Consider the following 25,339-nt stretch of genomic DNA (forward strand, 5'->3'; position numbering starts at 1 on the left):
TTGCTAAGCTAATGCAAAGTAATTATGAAATGAGCCTGATGGGAGAACTAACCTATTTTCTTGGTTTACAAGTTAAACAAGTTAGTGATGGAATTTTCATTAGTCAAACTAAATATATTTATGATCTTTTAAAGAAGTTTGACTTAATAGAATGTTCATCTGCAAAAACTCCCATGGCCACTGCCACCAAACTTGAATTAAATAAGACTGAAAGGTCTGTGGACATTACAAGTTATAGAGGCATGGTTGGTTCACTTTTATATTTAACTGCCAGTAGACCAGATATAATGTTTTCTACATGTCTCTGTGCTAGATTTCAAGCTGACCCTAAAGAATCTCACTTAGTAGCTATTAAAAGAATTTTCAGATATCTCAAGGGGACTCCAAATCTAGGAATTTGGTACCCTAGAGAGTCTGGTTTTGATCTAATTGGCTACTCAGATGCAGATTATGCAGGTTGCAAAATAGACAGGAAAAGTACAACAGGCTCCTGCCAATTCCTGGGAAACAAGCTTGTATCATGGTTTAGCAAAAAGCAAAATTCAGTCTCTACTTCTACAGCTGAGGCTGAATACATTGCTGCTGGAAGTTGCTGCTCTCAAGTGTTATGGATGAGGAATCAACTCCTTGATTATGGACTACATGTTGATAGAATTCCTATTTTTTGTGACAACACAAGTGCCATAGCCATAACAGAGAATCCTGTGCAGCACTCAAGGACCAAGCACATTGATATCAAGTACCACTTCATTAGGGAACATATGATGAAAGGTACAGTAGAACTTCATTTTGTTCCAAGTGAACAACAAATTGCAGACATATTTACCAAGCCACTTGATGAATCAACATTCACAAGATTGGTAAGTGAGCTAGGTATGCTTAATTACTCTTAAAATTCATGTCCTTATTGCAATTTGAATTGAAGCCTGAAATGTATTAGCTGCAAGAACAAATTTGATTTTTAACATAGATTATTCCATCAACGGATATTCCCTATCCGTTGAAAGTCAAAACTGTTCTGTCAACGGATGTTCATTATCCGTTGAAAGTCATATACATTTCTGGAATTTTTATCCGTCAACGGATAAAACTGAAGTGCTCTTCAACGGATGACAGTTTACCTTATCCGTTGAAATATCACATCAGTCGATTCAAGTGTTTCACAGTCGTTGATTCTATTGTCTTAACCGTTGATACTCATACATACAGCTGTATGTATTTGTTTTAAAGGTAGTTTTTAGAATACTTACAGTTTATTCTTAAACGGCTGAAATTCACTTACATATATTTATTGTTTAATCTCTTATTTATGCTTTTTAATTTGAGAAAGTATATAAGCCCTTCTGATTTTTCATTTTTACTTTACGCTTTCTTGAAATTTCAAAGCTTTTACCATTTTCTCTCTGCAAAACCTTCAAGTTATTCTCTGCTATTTCTACTCACAACAATGGCACCAGTAGTAAAGATTATGTCTCAATCTGGGTTCATCTATGAGAAGAACAATTTCATAGCTTTGGTAGAAAAGAATGAAGCCCACTCAGATTATCACAAAATGATGGACTTCATCAAAAACTGTAAACTTAGCTATGAAATGCTGGAAGCCCCAACGATTTACTGTGAAGTAGTTGAGGAGATTTGGACAACTGCTGAGTTCAACTCCATAGATATGACTATCTCCTTCACTCTCAAAGGTAAAAATTACTGTGTTAACTGTGATGACTTACTAGCATGTTTTAAATTACCTGAGAACAATGCCATGACACCATACACTGATAATGATGTATCCAGCATGTTAGATTCCATAGGTTATTCTCTTAACTCTGCTAGTTTAGGGAGTATTAAAAGAAAAGGCCTTAGGAAAGAATGGAGTTTCCTTGGGGATGCCTTTATCAAGGTTTTCTCTGGGAAAATTAGCAATTTTGATGCCATAACTTCATCTCTTGTTAATATGCTCTATATGCTTGTTTCTGATAGGTATTTTAATTTTAGCAACTATGTTATGCTAGAATTGGGTACTAGATTAGGTAACAAAGCTAATAGACCTAATAACATCTATTATGCTAGATTATTTATGTTATTGGCTAATCATGTTGCTGAAGGTTTGGTCATTACGAATGAGAATAATAAACTCAAGTGCTGGGCACAAGAGAAAAGAGTTCTTGCAGATTTATTGAGAATGGATCTCAACAGCAGTGTGCCATTGGTATATCTACCAATCATGAATGCACCTCAGGTAGGTGAGGTAATTGCTTCTACAACTCCTACTTCTTCCAACCCCTCAATTTCTTTATCTTCTAGTGTGGCCATGGAATCTGTGACAATACCCCAACAGATTCCTACCAAGGTCACCAAAACTAAACTTTCAAAATCAAAGACAAAGAAAACCACCTCTATTGTTTCTCAAAAGACAACAGTTGTAACACCTACCATTAACCCTGAGGGGAGTGAACAGGGTGTGAGTGGTGAGGGGAGGGGTGAACATCAAAGAAACCCCCAGGATAAGGAAGGAGAGAAAAGTGCTTCCCAAGCTAGCCAAGCCACAGTTTCTCAAAAAGCTGTGGTGGTTGAAAAGGTTACTAGCATATCCCTAGCTGCATCCTTCAAAAGGATGTAACTATTGAAAATAGTTCCCAACCAGGAACACACAAACGAGGGAGGGACACTAAAGCCAAACACTCACCAACAAAAGCCTTTATTAGAAGAAAGAAAGCTAGAACCCAATCTTCTACACAGGGTGCACACACTGCACAGATACATCCATCTGTATCTATGCCTTCTCAAACTCAGTTTGATGTGGCTCCAACAAATGTGGAGTCACAGCCCCATTCTCTCACAATTAACACACATCAATCACCACACACTTCTTCACCATCTCTAGATGTGGATATGTTATTCCCATCAATTCCTGATTCTCTCTCTTTACAACTCAGGGAGGAGCCCCACTCAAATACAGGTGATCATCATCTTTTAGATGATTTGTTGGATCACCCGCAAATTCTTTCAGATGTAATTGAAGGATCTGTGTCACCAAAACTCATATCAATCTACACAGATTCAACAGTTATATCACTTTCAATTTCTACTTCTTTTCCTTCTTCAACGGATATCACTCATCCGTTGACAAGTGGTTATTCTTCAACGGATAAGCTTAACAGCAGTTATCCGTTGATACCATCAGTTTCACCTTCAACGGCTATTCCTCATCCGTTGATAGTCTCTACACACACAACTGAAACAATTCCAAGTGTAGAAGACTTGATTACTGTACAATCACTTCTAGGACTGAGGGAAGGGAGTGACAATTTGAGTGAGAGGCTGGGTTGCTCCCAGGCAAAAGGAGAGATTGAGAGCTCAAATATGCATGCTATTTCTTCCAGCATGGCAAAAGTAAGTGAGAGGAGTACCACCTTAGTAGGTGAAGGTGAGAGAGTGAGTTGTGTGAGCCAGGGGGAGCCCCTGATGCAAGAACATAGAGAAAATGAGAGAAAGGCAGGTACAGCAGATATAAGGATGGATCCAGCCATTGCTAGTGAGTCAATGATTGTGAGTGATGCTGAAAAGGAAAGACAATTTCAGCAACATTACAAAGCTGTAATTGATAACATTTCCTTGGATGCTGACACTTTTACTCATCCTGTTTCAGCCTATCAAGTATTGGCTGCACAGGGCAATGTGGAGGCAGAAAAGACACTACATCTAGTACATACAACAGCATCTCTTCAAAGGGACAAAACTGCTATTAACAAGATGCCTTCAACAGCTGGTGAGTCATTTGAAGAATTTGGAGTAAATTCTGATGATGATGACTTTGTTTCTTCTGATGGAAGCATGAACTTAGGGGGAGATGAAGACCCTAGTTCTATTCCAAATCTACCTGAATGGGCCTTCACAAAGGAGTCTACAACAGGGCAATTCAATGTCTCCTTAGTCAAACAAATCAGTACTATCAAACAGGCCATTCAGAAAACTTCTCATGCTGGTACAAAGGCTATCCTTACAGCTCACTTGGACTCACTGCATCTCATGAAGTTGCAGCAAGTAAGACAGAATCTGAGTGTGGATGAACTCAGAAAGGATATTGCTGACTTGAAATCCTATAATTCTAAAAAATTGGATTCAGTCATGCCCTTTGGTACAATGCAGGACATTTTATTGAGATTGAAAAAGGAATCACATACTGAAAAGAGGCTGGCCAAATTGGAAGACAGAGTTCAAGTTATTGAAGATTCTGTGGCCACCATTCTTCACAACCAACAATCTCAAACAAATCTACTTATGCAGCTGGCAAAAGCACAGGGCTTGACCCCTCTCCTTGATGATAACAAAAAGGAGGAGAGTAAAAGGGAAGGGGAAGGAGAGCCATCTACAAAAATCTAAATATCTAAAGTGCTAGTTCCTGCCATCACTACTTCTCCAATCATTCAAATCAAAGGAAAGCCTGATGGAATTGATTTAATCCAGCTAGCAGCAGCTGAAATTCAAGTGAAAGAGCAAAGGAGGAGAATTGATGAAAGGATGCAACAGCTGTTTGGCTCAACACAAGATAAATCAATATCTGTGAAACATAGCACAAAGGTTGAACCAATCAATATGGAGCACAAGCCAGAAAGGAGAAATAAGGTTGGAGAGACTTCTTTCAAGAATCTAAAACCTATGGTTCTCAAGCCCAACACCAGATCCAGCAAGGACTCCACAAAGAACCCTCTAGACTTTGCTCAGATGAAAGAAGTGGACTTTCCTCTTCCAAAGCCTGATGAAGACAAAGTTTTGGGTACTAGCATCATAAAACATAAGGAGACCATGGATGAGGCAGTAAGGAGAAACATGGTTATTATCTTTAGAGAGGGAAAGAGCATATGTGTGATGCAAGGACATCCCAAATTCTCAATAGCCAAGAGGGAAGAAACCAAAAGGTTAAAGAAAGAAGCTGAAAAACTCAAGGCTGACAAAAGAGCACAAGCAAAGCTTGAACAAAAGCTAAAGTCAAGTCTAGTTGAAAATGAGAAAGGAATTGAAGTCAGGGGTGAAGACAAGATTGCAAACTTAGATGAGGTTTTTGGGAGTATATTTGGTGAAAGCATGGAGGAAAAAGAGGAATGGCAGAAGGGAAACAGAAGAAAGGCCAAGGCACATAGAAGGAGTGAAGGCAACACTGAAGAAACTAAATCTCTACCTTCCATACCTGAACCCTTTGTTGCTGATCCCACTATAAACATCCATGGTGAACCAATCATCCCAAAAGAGGAACCTATTGATTGGGACACCATCAATTTGCCTACCTTTTTAACCACTCTTCCACTACCAAAGAAACAGAAAAGAAAATCCAAATCTACACCTCCCCTAAACTCTAAAAAATTCACTCAAAAACATAAACCTAACCCTAAGCCACCCATTTCTAAAGATGATTATGTTCACATATGTGACATAAAAGAAATTTCAGACATTGAACTCTATCTGGATGAGCTGGAGGATGTAAGGGGAATTGCTGCTTACAGACAGCTACCAGAGAGATTGGTGTTCAGATACAAAGGAGCTGGGGAAAGAACATGGCCTCTCTACAGGATTCTGAATGAAGGCTACTCTACCTTGATCAGAGTCTTTTTAGCCATACAAAAGGATTCTGGCTTTACCAGGACTGCCAAGACTGAAATTCTCAACAAGATTGCCAACATAAGGAAAACTTGGAGGGAGCCCAATGTTTTGCCCAGAACCTTACTCATTCAAGAAAGGGGAACTACAATTCACAAATCACCTCATTGGGTGATGGAATTCAGAGATGATAAAGGAGTCAGAAGATTTTTCAGACTTGAAGACCAACTCAAGATTGCCAGCAATGAAACTCTCAAAGAAATGCAATCTAAGTTGGATATCAGTGATGAAGATGAAGCTGAATTCTTCAGACAACTCCAACTCCAAATTGAGGAAAATGACAAAGGGCTAGGAAAGAAAACCAGGGATCAAAGAAGAAAAAGATGATTTGCTCAGGCTAGTGGAGCACCCTTGGAAACACTGTAAATCTTCAATTACCTTCTAGTACATACACTTTTGCAGCACTTTTAAATTTCTACTTAGTTTCAGTTCATATATTTGTTAAGTGTTTTGTTATCATCAAGTTAACCTTGAATTTATGTCTACAATTCTTATAGACATAAATAGGGGGAGATTGTTAGGAATATATATGCATTAGTTTGATGATATGTTTAACAAAACACTTAAGTAGAAATCTAGTGTTTGTAGCCTCAACGGATAAGACCACTTTGGCTATCCGTTGATGGTGTAGCTTTACTTAGAAATAAGTCTAGTGTTGTAGCACATTTCAGTCTCTGAATTTGAGATATAATTCTTAAATGTTGAGGGAAATTATAAGTCATGTTGACTTCTAAAGGATATGCAGATAGGAAGGCCAATTGTAAATATTTCATGCCTTGTAATTTTGTATAAATGAAATGGTGTCAACGGATAACTTAAAGACCTTCAACGGATGAGAAACAAAGCTTCAACGGATGTCTCTAAAGCTTCAACGGATAACATCCTTCAACGGATGAGTGCATCAACGGATAGAGCTTCAACTGCTAACACATCAACGGATAAAGCCATCAACGGATAAAGGCTTCAACGGATGTTCTGTTAAATAGCAGTTGACAAGTGGTAGTTGTACCTACAAACAGAGGCACATGGGTTGACAGAGACAACTGAGATGTGGTAGCCTATTTCAGGAACATCAGAAAAAGCAGCCGTTCTACTCTAGCATAAAGAGGCAATAGTCAACAATGCACTGGAGTAAAATGGAGAAGAAACAAGTGGAGAATTTATTTTATTATTGTACTTTTTATCTTTGTCTTCACTTGTAAACTTGGTGATATATAAACCAAGTAGCAGCTAGTAATTAGAATAGAATTTTTTCAGAGCTGTTTAGAAAAATCTTGAGAAAAATTATCTAGTTTGTACTAGGATGCAGCTGTGATCAACTTCTTGAATCACAGATTTTCTGAAATACCATCTCTGGTGGAACAACAAATCCACCAGAAAAGTTTTTAAGGTCTGTTGTGTTCTGTACTTTTGTGCTTGAATATATATCTGTCTGTATTAGCTTAAAGCAATTCACACACTTGTTTATCTTAAACACACAGCCTTTGAAACTGCTCAAAACTTGAAAAAGTTTTGAGATATACATTCAACCCCCCTTCTGTAAATCTCATTGTTAGTTCACTAGGAATAACAAAGATTTTCAGAAGTTAATCTTTCACATGTTAAAGTTTGATTTCTATAACTAATGAACATGGTTTTAAGATATCTTATCAACTCAGTAATATCATCAGTATGAAAAGCATAAGTTATTTGAGGTACCTTTGTAATATATAATAGATGATGTCAAAGATTCCCGGAGCTAACAATGTCATTAACCTTCAATGATCTGATGTCAAAAACTTACTGGAGCTAACAATGTCATTAATCTTCAATGATCTGATGTCAAAGATTACTGGAGCTATCAATGTCATTAACATGATGATGTCAAAGATTACTGATGCTGACAATGTCATTAGCAATCAGTTAAGCTTGGGGCCAACCCTAAGATTACTTGTATTGTAACCTTAATCTGTAATTCATACTTGTAACACTTAATGTCTGTAAAATGTAAATGGAGCAGACTGGAGCATTTTTCCCTAAACAGTGTCAAGCTTAAGAATTATATCTGGAAGAAGATCAAGAAGGTCATGCCTCAGAAGAATTATGAAGAAGCTTGGAGTTGAATAATTCTGTTTGGTGAAAAACATTCTAAGTCAAGATCTCTACAAGTCACAAAATTAGTGTTATAGAGAACTCATTCGAGAACTCAGAAAGACCTATCGAGAACTCAGGAATTGACTATCGAGAACTCAGGAAATTCTATTGGAGATATCGATAAGTCAGATACCCATTCGAGAACTCAGAGATATCGACAAGTATACATTCATTAGAGAACTCTGATTTATCGATAAGCCAAAGTCCGTTAGAGAACTCTGAGTTATCGATAAACCAAAATTCACTAGAGAACTCAGAGTTGTCGATAAGTCAAGTCAACAATGAAGTTTCAGAGATATCGATAAGCCAACATGCCTATCGAGATGTCGAGTTCTCTACAGCTTAATTGGAGATCTCGAAGTGAAGAAATTTCTCTAAGTACAGAATTGCAGAACAGTTTAATATCCAAGGTTGCAAACCAACAAACAATTCACATAGCTGCATTGACAAGTCTACAAAAAGCAGCTTGAGAGATGTGCAAGATCAATGGCAAAGATTAACTGACAGAGGAGATTAAAGTAAACACGGGATGCTAAAGATATGCTAAGCCAGAAATGGAAGATTTGCTTTTCTATAAATAGATATGACAAGTGATAGTTTAAAAAAACTAATAGCATGTTTATTATCCACTGTGTAAACCTGCAGTTAACTGAGTTATAAAATTAACACTGGTCCTCTAGTTAAAAAGTAATAATCAAGATAGAAAATCGAGTATTCTCTCTCAAGAAAGAAGCTAAGTTTTAAAACAAGAACTTAGAGATTTTTTAGCAAAACACTGCTTGATTTTTAATATAAAATTAAGTGAGTTTTGAAGATCTTTGTTTTACATATCTGCATAGTTATTTATGTTTAACAACTATTCTACTAAATCATTGACAACAACCAACTGCTAAAGCCAAAGTCGATCAAAAATCAAACATTTAAGCCAAAACACATTCACCCCCCCCCCTTGTGTTGTATTCATACCTAATAAGTGGTATCAGAGCAAAATCTAAAAGTAAACAGATTAGATCTTGGAAAAATGAATACACGGAAAATCAGTAGTATCAAGATTCCTCCCTTTGATAAGGCCAACTACACTTTATGGAAAAAGAAAATGTTGTTGTTTATAAGAATGGCCAATCATCTTTACATTGGTATCCTCAAGAACGGGCCCTTCACTCCTGTGGTTAGAGTTGAGGAAACCACAGATGGAGACATGGTTATTCCAGCTCATTATGCTCCCAAGGATCCCTCTGAGTATACTGACCCTGAAAGAGAGAAAGTTTTCCTAAACGGTGCTTTGCAACTGATACTAATTGAGTCACTTGACAATGTAATGTATAATAACATTGTCAACTGTGACACTGCTAAACAGATCTGGGAAAAGATTGAGATACTCTGTGAAGGAACTGAGGAGGTTAGATCAAATCAAAGAAGGATATTGATTTCTCAGTATGAGGGTTTTATGGCTCAACCAAAAGAGGGTATTACTAATGTGTTTGAAAGGTTTAATAAGCTGATAAATGACTTGCAGCTTCATGATAAATTCTATGATGTCGAAGAAGTGAATTTGAAGTTCTTGCTTACTCTCCCTGATCATTTGGAACAAAAGATCTCTGCAATTAGAGAATGAAGGGATTTGAGTAGAATCACACTGGAAGTGCTCTATGGGGTTCTGAAAACTTATGAACTTGAAATGATTCAAAAGAAATCATTAAGGGCTGGTCAAGGATATATACTGGACGGCTCAAGTGCACTAATTGTGAATGATGGCCAAACCTCTAATGATGAGCAAAGATCCCAAACTCCAGAAGTTTCTACAAGTGAGAAAAGAGTCAATGACACTAAAGAACAAGTCATACTGGAATTGGATGAAGAAGATGAATTCTACACTCTTGATGAGCTTGATGAGCTAGACAAATCAATGGTTTACTTGGCTAGAAAATTCTCTAACATTAGAGTGAAGAAACCAAGATTCTTCAAGAGCAAAGGACAGTCCTTCAACAAAGACAGCAGCTGGAAGGGAAAAGGGAAGTACACTCTTGATAGCAAAAATGGCTACAAAAATGGATCTGTTGATAGATCAAAAATAAGGTGATTTAATTGTGATGAGTTGGGCCATTTTGCTACAGAATGTAGGAAACCCAAGAAGGCAAAGAAAGACAAGGCCTATCTTGAATTGGAAGCAAATTATGATGCTCTTCTAAAGAAGCAACAAGGGAAAGCTTATATTGTTGAGGGTAAAAGCTGGAATAATTCAGATAATGATGAAGATGAAGAAGTTGGAAACTATGCACCCATGGCCTTGGAGCAAGGAGACTCTTCATCATCTAAATCACAGGTACCAACTCTTACCATAATTGATTTAAATGTGAGTCAATATAAGGAAACGGTTGAAAAGATGAGCACAGAAATGGTCCACATTCATACAAGCATGGTTGTTGTAAATGAGGAAGTTAGCATATTGAAAAAGATCAATGAAAAACTTGAGAGTGAAAAACAAGAGACTGAATTGTTGCTGGTTGAGCTTGATACTACTAAGCAAGAAAATGCATACTTAAAGAACAAATTAAAGTGTGCAAGTGAAATTGAAGCAGTATTGAGCAAAAGGCTGGAGAAGAATGAAGTGAAGCTGAAATCCTTCAAAAATGCTTCTGATTTGATTGGCCAATATCATGAAAAGAACAAGCCATGTGCAAACATTACCATTGGTCTTGATTATGAGGGTTTGAACAACAAAAAGAAGTCTGTCAGTGACAAAGGAAAATCAACTGAAACTGAGGATGTTCCAATTATTTTGAAGAAAGTTGAATCACCTTTGTTCAAGGCATGTGAAGTGAACTTCACTGAAGAAGAGTTGATCATCAAACAGGAAATAGTTGATGAGGACAAGGAGAAGAAAAATGATGAGACAACTCAGTCTTCCATCTCTGTTGAAACACCAAAAGTCAATCAAGAAACTAAGGAGCCTGTGAAGGAGATTAAAGCTGAACAGGTCAAAAAGAAAAAGAAGTATAGAAATGGAAAGATTGGGATAAACAAAAGCAATAATTTTGCTTATGTTGCAGATGCTCCTAGAAAGAGGTGTGAGAATTGTGGATCAATGAATCACCTAACTCATCTTTGTAAAAAGATTATTAGCAATCCACCTGAAGGAGTCTGCAAGTACAATGAAGCTAAGGCTAATGATCCATATTCATTCTGTGACAAGTTTGACTGCATTCCCTGCAACATGAAAGTGATGAAGAGTTGCCATAAATTGAGAATTGATCTCATAGAATCAAAAGTTGGTTCTATATCTAAAAGGGAAAATGCTCAACATCCTATGAATTCCATTTTATCTGAAAATTCTCATTCTACTTCTGCAAAATCAGTTAACAAGAAGAAAGTGCCCAACACAGCTTGGGTAGATAAACACACTTAATCCTCATTATCTGCAGGGCAAAGGAAAAAAGGTCATATGGATCATTGATAGTGGATGTTCCAGGCATATGACAGGTGATAAGGCCCTGCTATCACAATTTGAGGAGATGGCTGGCCCTTTGGTGACCTTTGGAGACAACAGCAAAGGATTCACAATGGGATATGGCAAGATTAATTCTGGAAATGTTGTCATTGAAGATGTAGCACTAGTTGCTGGATTAGAAGTAAATCTTCTAAGTGTTAGTCAATTTGCAGACAGAGGTTTTCAAGTTGTTTTCAACAAAGAAGATTGTGTTTTTATTAGTAAAAAGATTGGTGAAATTGCTCTTAAAGGAGTAAGAAAGGGAAGCTTATTTGTTGCAGACTTAGACTCAACAAATAAGGATGGAGTGTGTTATTTCTACACCAAGGCATCAGAAGAGCAAAGAAAATTATGGCATAAGAAGCTATCTCACTTGAATTTCAAAGTAATCAACACCATAGTCAAGAAGGAGCTTGTGAGAGACATGCCCAGTCTGGAATTTGCCCAACTGGAAGTTTGTGAAGCTTGTCAGAAAGGAAAAATGAAAAGATCAAGTCACAAGTCAAAATCTGTGAATTCTATAAGTGCACCTCTACAACTTATTCACATGGACTTGTTTGGGCCAGTAAATGTCTTGTCCATTTCAAGGAACAAAATGCCCTTATCATGGTTGATGATTTCTCAAGATACACTTGGGTTGAGTTCATGTACTCTAAAGATGAAACTCCAAACATTATAATTGAGCACATCAAGAAAATTGAGAAGCAAGCTGAAGGAGAAGTTAGTGTGAAAAGATTGAGGAGTGATAATGGAACAGAATTCAGAAACTCAACATTAAGTGAATTCTGCAAAAGCAAAGGTATTGTTCAAGAATTCTCAGCAGCTAGAACACCTCAACAGAATGGAGTAGTTGAGAGGAAAAATAGAACATTGGTTGAAGCTGCTAGAACCTTACTATAAGATGCTCAGTTTCCAACTAATTTTTGGGAAGAGGCTGTTAATACTGCATGCTACACTCAAAACAGATATCTCATAAACAAAGCTCATGGAAAATCACCTTACTTAATCATGTCTAACAGGAAGCCTACAGTGAAGCATCTACATGTGTTATTCTAAAAGACAACTCTGAATATGTGGGAAAATTTGACTCTAAAGTTTTTGAAGCAATTTTTCTGGGATATTCATTGGAAAGAACAGCCTACAAAGTTTATGTGATTGATCAAAAGAAAATTATGGAAAGCACAGATGTGACTTTTGATGATGACAAGTGTCCAGGCTTGGAATGCCTTGATGTAAATGATGCTGAAACCCTTGCATTTGAAAATCTAACCATTGATAGTGATTCTGATGAGGAAGATGAAGTTGTGGTACAACAAGTGACAAATGAAGAGACCTCTGAACAAAATCATGGGAATGAAAGCTCTCTTCAGACACCTGAATTTGATGGCACAAACTCAGGGGGAGAAGAAGAGAATGGAAATGACAGTCATGGTAATACTGAAGAAAATGATGAAGGCACTAGTCAATAGACACACACTAGAAAGTGGGATAGGAGTCATACAGTAGAAGCTATTATTGGTGATCCCTCAGCTGGTGTGAGAACTAGGAGTGTAACTGATAATGAATGCCTACATGCATGTTTTCTATCTCAAGTAGAGCCCAAGAAAACTGAAGAAGCCCTATTGGATCCTGATTGGATATATGCTATGCAGGAGGAGCTGAATCAGTTTGAGAGAAACAAAGTCTGGAAATTAGTTCCTGCACCAAAGAATAGAAGCATAATTGGAACTAAGTGGGTGTATAGGAACAAATTGGATGAAAATGAAATTGTTACTAGAAACAAAGCAAGGTTGGTTGCTAAAGGCTACTCACAAGAAGAGGGAATTGACTATGATGAGACTTTTGCTCCTATTGCTAGACTAGAAGCAATAAGAATTTTTCTGGCATTTGCTGCACACTCAAATTTCAAGGTGTATCAAATGGATGTCAAGAGTGCTTTTCTTAATGGTGAATTAGAAGAAGAAGTCTATGTGCAACAGCCACCTGGCTTTGAAGATCCAGAATTCCCTAATTTTGTTTACAAATTACTCAAGGCTCTATATGGACTGAAACAGGCACCTAGAGCCTGGTATGACACACTGTCAGAATTTCTTCTCAAATATGGTTTTACCAGAGGTACTGTTGATAAGACTTTCTTCTACAAGAAGCATGGTGAAGATATGATCCTAGTTCAAATCTATGTGGATGATATCATCTTTGGATCTACAAATGAAAAGCTTTGTCAAAGATTCTCTAGGCTAATGTAGAGTGAGTATGAAATGAGCATGATGGGAGAATTGAGTTACTTCCTTGGCCTTCAAGTTAGTCAAAGAAGTGATGGTATTTTTATCAGCCAAACCAAATATGTGAATGACTTATTGAAGAAATTTGGTATGGTGGATAGCTCACCTGCATCTACACCTATGTCTACTGCAACCAAGTTGGATGAAGACAAGAAAGGCAAGAGTGTGGGTATTTCAAGCTACAGAGGGATGATTGGATCATTGCTTTATTTGACTGCTAGGAGACCAGACATCATGTTTGCTACTTGTCTATGTGCCAGATTTCAAGCCAATCCAAAGGAATCACATTTGATGGCTGTAAAAAGGATTTTTAGATACTTAAAGGGAACTCCAAACTTGGGATTATGGTATCCTAAGGGTACTGGTTTTGAAGCTGTTGGATACACAGATGCAGATTTTGCTGGTTGCAGGGTTGATAGGAAAAGTACTAGTGGAAGCTGTCAATTTCTTAGTCAAAGACTTGTATCCTGGTATAGTAAGAAACAGCAATTTGTGTCAACTTCCACAGCTGAGGCTGAATATATAGCTGCTGGAAGTTGTTGTGCTCAGGTGCTTTGGATTAAAAATCAGCTAATGGACTATGGTCTAGTGTTACACAAAATTCCTATTATGTGTGATAATACTAGTGCCATATCTATAGTAGCTAATCCAGTTAACCATTTTAGAACAAAGCACATTGATGTTAGGTACCATTTTATCAGGAAACATGCTGCAAATGGTACCATTGAGCTTATTTTTGTTCCAACATAGAAACAATTAGCTGACATTTTTACTAAACCTTTGGATGAAGCAACTTTCACTAGACTTGTGAGTGAAATTGGAATGCTCAATTCTTCATCCTAAGGCAAGAACTCAGCTAATGTGTTGCAGCAGATTAATTTCTAATAAATCAACCTAGTTTGATTTAATTGGAAATTAACTGAATATGAATTATAAATATTTCAGAATCTCTGTATATTTATTTTTCTTAAAAAAATTCAAAAATTAACTTAGAATATTTCAAAATTCTAAGTAAACTGCTTAGTTGTTAATTTACATCTTAAATGTGTAAAATTAACACAAGGCAGAATTACAGTACTCAAAGGTATAGAGAACTGAGTTCTCGATAAGTCAAAATGACTTATCGACAAGACCATGTAGAGTTCTCTAATAGTGTTAATTCACAGAGTTCTCGACAAGGATATTTTGAGACTTATCAATAACTCAGTACTAAAATAATTTAATTCAATGAATTATTTTAGATAAATACTTTTGGAAAATTTATTCTGATTTCAATTTGATTCAATTCAAATAATTATTAGAAGTATTTTAGTCCATTTTTGGACAAACTGGGCATTTATCAGAGTTCTCGATAAGTCATTTGACTTCTCGAACGTACCTTTTTCATATTCAAAATTACTTCTCGATAAGTTTAATATCAAACGTTTATTTGACTTCTCGATAAGTATTTTACTTTTTCTATAAATACCCAGACTTCTCGATTAATCTTAACTTGGAATTTCTCAAAATTCTAAGTAAACTGAATATTTATTACTTCATATCTTCAGTATATGAACTTAATAAATAACAGATCAAAAGAAACAAAAAGTATGAAAAACTGAACAAATTTAATTCATAAATTTTGTTCATAAAAATACTTTTGACATACTTTGTCTCTAAATTTCTCTGACTTATTGACAACTTTACATGCTTATATGACTTCTTGCTTACGTGGAAATATGTTAGCCCAATGTTAGTAGACTAGTACATTATTTATGTTGTTTTGAGTATGCTGATAGTGATAAATTTATTTGATTGTTTGCTGATAGGGTGGGTTACTTTTTGTGTAGGAAGTACGTGCTTATTTGCATGGGGAATAGTTACTCTTTAAAATAAACTAATATTCTTGAGTACTTGCATGGGGAATAGTCACTAGTCATTTCTAGCTGTCTAGTAGGCTTATGTGATTATTACTCTTATTATCCGGGCAACTCAAGAGTCTCTTTGTTTCTATCTTTACTCCCTCTATAAATTAAAACGCTTCACTCTTTATCACTCATCACTCTCCTACTCTCAACAAACATCAAATTTCAAACTCACCTCCTGTTCATCTCTCTCTCTCATTCAAATGGATGCCCCGGTCTTCTACAGACTTGTTAATGGAGCTTATCAACCGGTCCATCATTTAGATGATGATCTAGTGTATTTTGATCCTATCGGACTTCGTGTCCGTCTCAAGGGGATTGTTTACAACCCCTTTGATATTCCACTTGAGGTCTTTTACGAAATCTCGTGGAATGATCATATCAACATTCTTTTCTTTGAGATGGAAGCCTCTTTCGAGCAGGAGAGACGAGCCAGGGTAGCTGAGCAGCAATGCCTTGTTGCTTTGGAGTTGCAGGAGAGGATCATCTCTCTTGCACACTCCATGTCCAGAGCTTACCAGCGTAGGGCAAGGAGGTTGGAGGCCGAGAAGAAGGAGTCTGAATTAGAGTAGTTAGGATTAGGATTTACTTGTTAAATCTGTCTTAATGTACTATGTTTTTTTTAATGAAAGTTTTGATTCTTGTCTGAAAGTTCTGATTCTTGTCTTGAAATCTTTTGTTTGTGTAATAATTACTATGTGCTTATATCTATATTAGATTTTGTCTTTTCTACAATAATGCTTGCAACTAAAATATCTTGCAATGTATTTGTCTAATGAAACTCCAAAAAGATACAGTTGTTCAATGCATTACAGGTCTAACACAAGACATCAACAGGGAATTCAAATAATCAATTCACAGGTATTAGTGCTAAAACTGCAGCTAAAACACTTCAAAACCAAACTGTGGTTTACCCAGGCACAGCATCACAAACACAAACTCAAACACAATCCCACTCAGGTGACTCTCAAAAGCCACCTATTTTACAAAAGGACAGGAATTTCATGGTGATCTTCAGATTGTTCTGTTGTTTGAGAAAAGAATCCACCAAACATGAAAGTTTATCAGTTGACTGAATATTTCATGAGTGTTTCTCTTGCACCTTCATGTGCACAAACAGTCTTCACAGACTGAAAGGTTTGAGGGTAGTACTCCTGAGGGGGAGCTATCTAAATCTTCTCCAATTCAATTGGAGGTTCCTCAAGAAGGAACACCTCCCCTCATAACTCTAGCAGAAGCTGTCTTAGCAGTCAAAGCTAGAAGAACAATTGCCTATGACAATGTCATAAGAAGGCAATCTTATCACATTTATGTGACAGTGCTCTGCAAGGTGCACAAAGGTTTGAGGCTGGTGTACATGACAATAACCTAGTCAAATCCTTTCCAATTCCATTGGAGGTTCCCACTACATGTGGTGAATAACAAACTGTCACAACCACAGAGCAATCTGTGAGTCAAACTGTGACCCCAGTCATAGATGTTTATGCACTCATTTTTCTGGTGAAATGAGTATGATTAGCCCTATATGGTCTTCCTTTAATCATATGATCACAAATTACCTCTTCTCAGCCACCTCTTATTTCTGTAGGTCAAACAATATTTGAGCCTTTCATGTGAGGATAAGAGAAAAGATTGAGTGAAAACAAAGAATAAGAGAGGCAGGATCCTTCCTGGCAAAAGGAGAGGTAGATGAATATATGGATTTAGTAATCCTTGTGAGGGAACTCTGATTCTCAAAAGTCATGAAACTAGTGCAGTGAGAATTGGTGAGACTACTTATTCAAAAGAACAGAGAGCTTAGGACTTTTATCACCTTGAGACTAAGCGAAATTTTTTTTATAAACTCATCACCTTGAATCCCAATGAAGCTTGAAGCTGTAGACAGTGCTCCAAATAGACAATGACAGCAGCTTGAATAATGTGCATTTAGTTGGATCTTTCTTCCTGGAGATAATGTCAAAAAGGGGGAGAATATATCTAAATGTCAAAACAGCTAATGGATGTTGAATAAATCTAAATGCAACTCAACAAAAAAAGACCTGATGGGAAGATTGGTTTTGGTTTCTGCATTTGGATAAAGTTTTGACATCATCAATCAGAACTTGTGCATAATTTCATAACGAACAAGTTGGGGGAGATTGTAATATATAATAGATGATGTCAAAGATTCCCGGAGCTAACAATGTCATTAACCTTCAATGATCTGATGTCAAAAACTTACTGGAGCTAACAATGTCATTAATCTTCAATGATCTGATGTCAAAGATTACTGGAGCTATCAATGTCATTAACATGATGATGTCAAAGATTACTGATGCTGACAATGTCATTAGCAATCAGTTAAGCTTGGGGCCAACCCTAAGATTAGTTGTATTGTAACCTAAATTTGTAATTCATACTTGTAACACTTAATGTCTGTAAAATGTATATGGAGCAGACTGGAGCATTTTTCCTTAAACAGTGTCAAGCCTAAGAATTCTATCTGGAAGAAGATCAAGAAGGTCATGCCTCAGAAGAACTATGAAGAAGCTTGGAGTTGAATAATTCTGTATGGTGAAAAACATTCTAAGTCAAGATCTCTACAAGTCACAAAATTAGTGTTATAGAGAACTCATTCGAGAACTCAGAAAGACCTATCGAGAACTCAGGAATTGACTATCGAGAACTCAGGAAATTCTATTGGAGATATCGATAAGTCAGATACCCATTCGAGAACTCAGAGATATCGACAAGTATACATTCATTAGAGAACTCTGAGTTATCGATAAGCCAAAGTCCGTTAGAGAACTCTGAGTTATCGATAAACCAAAATTCACTAGAGAACTCAGAGTTGTCGATAAGTCAAGTCAACAATGAAGTTTCAGAGATATCGACAAGCCAACATTCCTATCGAGATGTCGAGTTCTCTACAGCTTAATTGGAGATCTCGAAGTGAAGAAATTTCTCTAAGTACAGAATTGCAGAACAGTTTAATATCCAAGGTTGCAAATCAACAAACAATTCACATAGTTGCATTGACAAGTCTACAAAAAGCAGCTTGAGAGATGTGCAAGATTAATGGCAAAGATTAACTGACAGAGGAGATTAAAGTAAACACGGGATGCTAAAGATATGCTAAGCTGGAAATGGAAGATTTGCTTTTCTATAAATAGATATGACAATGACAGTTTAGAAAAGCTAATAGCATGTTTATTATCCACTGTATAAACCAGCAGTTAACTGAGTTATAAAGTTAACACTGGTCCTCTAGTTAAAAAGTAACAATCAAGATTATAAAATCGAGTATTCTCTCTCAAGAAAGAAGCTAAGTTCTAAAACAAGAACTTAGAGATTTTTTAGCAAAACACTGCTTGATTTTTAATATAAAATTAAGTGAGTTTTGAAGATCTTTGTTTTATATATCTGCATAGTTATTTATGTTTAACATCTATTCTACTAAATCATTGACAACAACCAACTTCTAAAGCCAAAGTCGATCAAAAATCAAACATTTAAGCCAAAACACATTCACCCACCCACCCCCCTCTGTGTTGTATTCATACCTAACAACCTTTAACTCAGCAGCTTCAAAACTGCTATCAGCATTTACCATCAAGGCATAGTTCACCTCACTTTCAGAATCTGAAGTGTCTGTCCAGCTTTTCTTCTTTGTGACAAGAGCCTTGTCTTTGTCATTTTTTCCTTTCTTGCAATCAGGAGATATGTGGCCTTTCTCACCACAGTTGTAGCATTTAACATTTGAGTAATCTCCTATGTCAGACCTTCCTCCTTTGCCTTCAAATTTTCTGAAACCTTTCTTATCAGAACTTGCACCTTTCCTGGAAAACTTCTTTCCTCTTCTGAATTTCCTGTATGCAATCTTTGTGATTCCTTTTACCATAAGAGCACACAGCTTCATCATCTCTTCATCAGGGTCCATCTCAGATAGAGTTTCAGTGTCCGAATCCTCATCACTATCAGAACTTGATGACTCAGTATCAGACCCTGTGATGAGAGCCTTTCCTTTGCTTTTCTTTGAGACAGCCACTTTAGGGGATTCCTCCTCAGCCTTAAGAGCAACTGTCCTTGACTTTCTCCCATGCATCTTGCTTCTTTGATCCATCTCAAGTTCATGAGTCTTGAGCATACCATATATTTTATCAAGAGTAGTTTCATCAAGAGCATAGTTATCTCTTATAGTTGTGGCCTTCAAATCCTAACTTTTAGGAAGAGCTAAAAGGAATTTGAGATTAGTATCTTCAAGATCATATTCCTTATCCACCAGTGACAGATCATTCAAGAGTTTGACAAATCTATCATATAAACCAGTTAATGACTCATCAGGTTTTGAGTCAAAGTGCCCATACTCTTGAGTGAGTATAGTCCTCATGTTCTTCTTAATTGAATCAGTTCCCTGGCATCTTATTTCCAAGGCATCCCATATCTCCTTTGCAGTCTTGCAGTTAATTACCCTGTTTGACATGACATTATCAATGGCACTGTGCAGCAAATGTCTTACCTTTGCATCCTTTGCAATAGATGAGATATCTTCAGCTGTATATTCACTTTTCTCCTTTGGTACAGTCTGTGTTGGCTGATCTGTAACTACAATAGAGAGCTTGGTTGGCTTATGTGGTCCTTCATTAATTCTGTCAAGGTATTCTGGATCTGTAGCTTTTAGAAACATAGACATCCTCACCTTTTATATGGAATACTCAGAAGGTTTCAGTATGGGAACCCTAATAGTCTCATATCGATTATGGATTTGAGTCTTTGGAGTTTCTTCAGTTTTGGTGGGCTTGGTTGGAGTTTGTGCTTCTTCAGACATGATTGTTTTTAGATCTTTACTGTATGTATGTTAACAGATTGCTCTGATACCACTTGTTAGGTCACACACACTGTAGAAGGGGGTTGAATACAGTGTTTACTACAATCAAATCGAATATAAGAACTCAAGCAACAAAACACAGATTTTATTTAACACAATAAACTCTGTTACAAAGAACTGTTCTCTCTCAGTGATGAACAAATTATCACGAGAGCATCTAGGGTTACAATAATTAATAAACTCGATTATGATAACACATATAGTATAAACCCTATGTCTGTGTTTATATACTATACAGTTACAAGATAATCTTCTAATTGATATCGAATACAATTCTGCTTCCTAATATATATCAGTCAGTTATCTTTTCTTCCAAGTATTCCATTCCTCGTAAAATTCTTCTCCATACATATTTCTTCTTATGTTTGTCTTGATCTTCTTTCCTTTCAATCAGCCGCCTTCCTTATCTGAACGTCTCCTTAAGTCCTGATATTATCTCCTGATAAATATCTCCTGATAACTTAAGTTCTGACAACTTAAGTTCTGATATCTTAAGTCCTGACTTCAGTATAAATACTGATTTCCAGTTAAGTACTGATTTGTCCTGTTAAGTAAGATCTGAAAACTAAACACAAATTTGTCCTGTTAAGTAAGATCTGAAAACTAAACACAAATCACATTAGACATGACATCACTAATATATCTAACATATAGGAATGCCCATGGATACCCCTTAGTGCTGCAAATGCACATCTGTCTGTTACTTCTGCGCCTAAGTCTGCTGAGGAGATGAAGTACATGCCTCGAGTTCCCTATGCTAGTGCGGTGGAAGCTTGATGTATGCAATGGTTTGAACTAGACCAGACCTTGCACAATCTTTCAGTGTTGTTAGTAGGTTTATGGGTGATCCAGGTAAGAATCATTGACAAGCTGTGAAGAGGGTGTTCGATATTTAAAACATACTTCTAATGTTGGTCTCATTTATGGAGGTGATACGGAGTTTTTGGTGATAGGGTTTTCAGACTTTGATTATGCTGGAGATGTTGAAAGTTGAATATCTATGACAGGTTATGCTTTCACTCTGGGTGGTTCAATTGTCAGTTGGAAAGCTACTCTGCAACCTACGGTGACTTTGTCTACTACAGAATCAGAGTACATGGTATTGGCAGAAGCCGCAAAAGAAGAAATATGGTTGAAAGGTTTTGTCAGTGATTTGGGTCTACACCATGATCAGGCTACAGTATACTGTGACAGTCTCAGTGCAATCTGTTTAGCCAAGGATCCGGTCCATCGTGAGTTGACTAAGAACATAGATGTGAGATGTCATTTTCTAATAAGTGAGAAGAGAATCAAGGTGAGCAAAGGGGGTACTGCTGATAACCCAGCTGATATGCTCACCAAGCTGGTTTCACATAGTAAATTTCAACATTATTTGAACTTGCTAAATGTTCGAAGTTGTTGATTTCCCTTTTAGGGCAAAATCTGAGGCAAAAGAGTTTTTTCTCGTACATCTGGCATTATTATGGTGCCTCTGATATATCTATTTTGTGAGAGGATTCAAGTCAAGGTAGATATTTGTTAGAATATGCCTTGAATCGGTATATGCCCCAAATGTTGGGACTTTTAGCCTTTTCTGTAACCGCCTAGAGAGTATTATATAAACTCTATAGGGCATAACATAAACGTATGTTGTAATCTGTATTCTCAAGATCAATAAAACTTTTCTCTTGTTCATATTTATGATCTCTTTATGTTTATTATAATTTTTCTTGCTTTCGTTATAACAAATTGGTATCAGAGCCTGGTTCGAATCTAGGGTTTGAATTTCGGTTCGAGAAGAAAGATGTTTGGGATTTCTCGTGGTAATAACGTGAACATTGACAAAATTAGTGGGAGAAACAGTTCAGTCTATGGCGGTTCAAGAGGCGTGCCTTGTTAAAACAACGGGGGCTTTGGGAGTTATTGAACACGAAATCGGCTGCTTATGGAAGTGTTGAGATGGCCAGTCATGAAGAAAAAGGCACGCTCAACAATTTTGTTGTGCCTTGCATATGATATTATTACTGAAATCGCAAAGAAGGATACATCGTCTAGTTTATGGTTAAAGCTTGAAAGTCTCTATATGACAAAGTCTTTAACAAATAAGTTACTTTAGAAGCAACATCTTTTTAGTCTGCGAATGCAGGAAGGTATGCCTTTTCGATATCACTTAGATCAGTTAAACACAATTTTATTAGAATTGCGTAATGTTGATGTTAAAGTTGAAGATGAGGATGCTACTTTAATTCTGTTAGTTTCTTTACCATTATCATATGAGAATTTTGTGTAGTCGTTTATTATTGGTAAAGATACTATTTCTCTAGAGGAGGTTAGATCTTTTCTTCATTCTAGAGAGCTGCACCATAAGGCGGCTGGTACAGGTGCGAATAATCAGGTTGTTGGGTTGGTAGCCAGCAGGAGTACAGTACATGGAAAGTCGGGGAAAAACAAATCCAAGAAACCAACTCCTAAGGGTTCCAAATCTAATAATGTCTGCAATTATTGTAAAGAGAAGGGGCACCGGAAATCAAGTTGTCCCAAGAAAAAGAAGCAACGTGATAAATTAGCGAGTACTACTACAGGTACTACTGTTGTAGCTGGTGATAATTCTGAATAAGATATTGCTCTAGTTACTGCTAATCACACGCATCACTCTTATGTGTGGATTCTTGACTCTAGATCGTCTTCCCATATATGTCTGCACAGGGAGTGGTTCACAACCTACGAGCAAGTAGATGGCGGAAAATTTTCTATGGCTAACAGTGTTATTTGTGAGACGATTGGAATAGGCTCGGTTAACCTTCGGACACATGATGGTAATTTCTGCACATTAAATGATGTTAGGCATGTCCGACATATAACGAATAATCTGATATCTCTGAGTATGTTAGATAACAAGGGTTTCAGTTTTAAAGGTGAAGGTGGAGTTCTCCATGTCTGCAAGGGTTCTGATGTGATTTTGAAAGGTGTTAAACATGGTACCTTGTATCTTCTTCAAGGTTCTACGTTAATAGGTTATGTTGTTGTTGCTTCCTTTGAGATTGAAAAGGAAAATATGACCATGTTGTGACACATGAGGCTCGGTCACATGAGTGAAAGGGGGCTGCAAGTTATGTAAAAAGCTTAACTTCTTTGTGTTCATAAGGTCGCAGGTCTTGAGTTTTGTGAATATTATGTTTTTGGAGAACTACATCGCAGCAAGTTTCCTAAATCAACACACAGGATAAAAGGCACACTTGATCACATCCATTCTGATTGTTGGGGTACTTCCGGGGTGGAGTCTTTTGGGGATCACAAATATTTTGCGTCAATGATTGATGATTTCTAAAGAATGACATGGGTGTTCATCATAAAACATAAAAGTGAATCATTTAAGATTTTCAAGCAGTGGAAGGCGTTAGTGGAGAATCAAACAAGGAAGAAGATTAAGAGGCTGTGAACTAATAATGACCTGGAATTTTTCTCGTTTGAGTTTAATGAATTCTGCAAGAATGAGAGGATTTTTAGGTATCATACAGTCAGGGATACACCATAACATAATAGTTTAGCTAGATGTATGAATCAGATACTTCCGGAGAGAGCTAGGTACATGTTCTCTAATGTTGGACTAACTAGAAGATTATGGGAAGAAGCGGTTAGTACAACGTGTTATCTGATAAATCATGGACCTCACACATGTATTCATCTCAAAACTCCTTTTGAGAAATGGTCGGGTAAGCCTGCTGATTACTTTGATTTAAGAGTTTTTAGTTGTACTTTTTATTATCATGTAAATGAGGGTAAATTGGAGCCATGAAGTTAAAAAAGGAATACTTGTAGGCTATGGGGATGGGGTTAAAGGTTATAGAATATGGTCTCTATCTGAAAATAGGGTTATACTGAGTAGAAATATAGTCTTTGATAAAAAAATCTATATTTATCACTACTGTGAAGTCTACTGTTATTTCAAAACGTGGTGTTGTTGAGAAACATGTGGAGCAGGGAGTCACTCAAGATAAGAGTGAACCACAACAGAAAGTTTAAAAACCACAGGCAGAATCAGAATCATCAATTTCATCATTACTGGTAGTGAATTAGCATAGTTTAGCTCTTGATCGATCGAGGAGAGCTAATTATAGGGTGACTCCAAAGAAGTTTTGAAGATATGATGGCATATGCATTACAAGTTGCTGAAGAGGTGGATTCTAGCTCTGATGTGCCATCCACTTACAAAGAAGCAGTTACATGTACTGAGTCTACAAAATGGTTTATTGCAATGTAAGATGAAATAGAGTCACTTCAAAAGAATAGACTTGGGAATTAGTCAAGCGGCCTCGAGACAGAAAGATTGTCACTTGTAAATGGGTCTCCAAGAAGAAGGAAGGAGAAACATCTGTTGAGGGTATCAAGTATAAAGCTGGGTTAGAAGCTCGAGTGTTCACTCAAAAAGAGGAAGTAGACTATAATGATATTTTCTCGCCAGTGGTCAGACACACTTCCATCAGGGTGCTACTAGCAATAGTTGCACATCAGAATCTGGAACTTAAACAACTCGATGTGAAGATAGCTTTTCTAAATGGAGAGCTGGAAGAGGAGATATACATGATTCAGCCAGATGGTTTTCAGGTTCCTGGTAAAGAAGACTATGTTTTGAAGTTGTTGAAGTCCTTGTATGGACTAAAGCAGTCTCCGAGGCTGTGGTACAAGAAATTCGACAACTATATGATAGGTATTGGCTACACCAGGAGTCCGTATGATTGTTGTGTTTATTATAGTAAGATAACAAATGGTTCTTTTATTAAACTGGTCCAGTATGTGGATGATATGTTGATAGCTGCAGAGAATAAGTCATATGTTCAAAAGTTGAAGGGTCTTCTTGGTGCTGAGTTTGAGATGAAAGATTTGGGTGTGGCTCGGAAAATTCTGGGAATGGAGATTTATAGGATATAAGCAAAAGAAAACTCTTCTTGTCTTAGAAGGGACACATTCAGAAGATTTTGTCAATGTTTGGCATGTCTAAGCAAAGCCCATAGATACTCCTAGTGTTGCAAATGCATAT

At 36.8% G+C, this 25,339-nt stretch overlaps 1 protein-coding gene across 1 annotated transcript; it reads left to right on the forward strand.

Annotated features, from left to right (window-relative positions):
- The first annotated feature begins 242 nt into the window (after window positions 1-242).
- Window positions 243-21,099, forward strand: LOC141687270 (secreted RxLR effector protein 161-like). Its single transcript, XM_074492480.1, has 2 exons — window positions 243-860; window positions 20,977-21,099. Exons 1-2 carry the CDS (start codon window positions 243-245, stop codon window positions 21,097-21,099), a joined length of 741 nt encoding a protein of 246 aa, XP_074348581.1.
- Window positions 21,100-25,339: the final 4,240 nt, after the last annotated feature.

This window comes from Apium graveolens, chromosome 2, assembly GCF_009905375.1.
Source record: "Apium graveolens cultivar Ventura chromosome 2, ASM990537v1, whole genome shotgun sequence".
NCBI lineage: Eukaryota > Viridiplantae > Streptophyta > Magnoliopsida > Apiales > Apiaceae > Apium > Apium graveolens.

Coding starts and splice junctions, on each gene's coding strand:
- LOC141687270 (XM_074492480.1), top strand. CDS start 243: ATGGTTGGTTCACTTTTATATTTAACTGCCAGTAGACCAGATATAATG. Junction 861..20,976: donor AATCAACATTCACAAGATTG/GTAAGTGAGCTA, acceptor TCTAACATATAG/GAATGCCCATGGATACCCCT.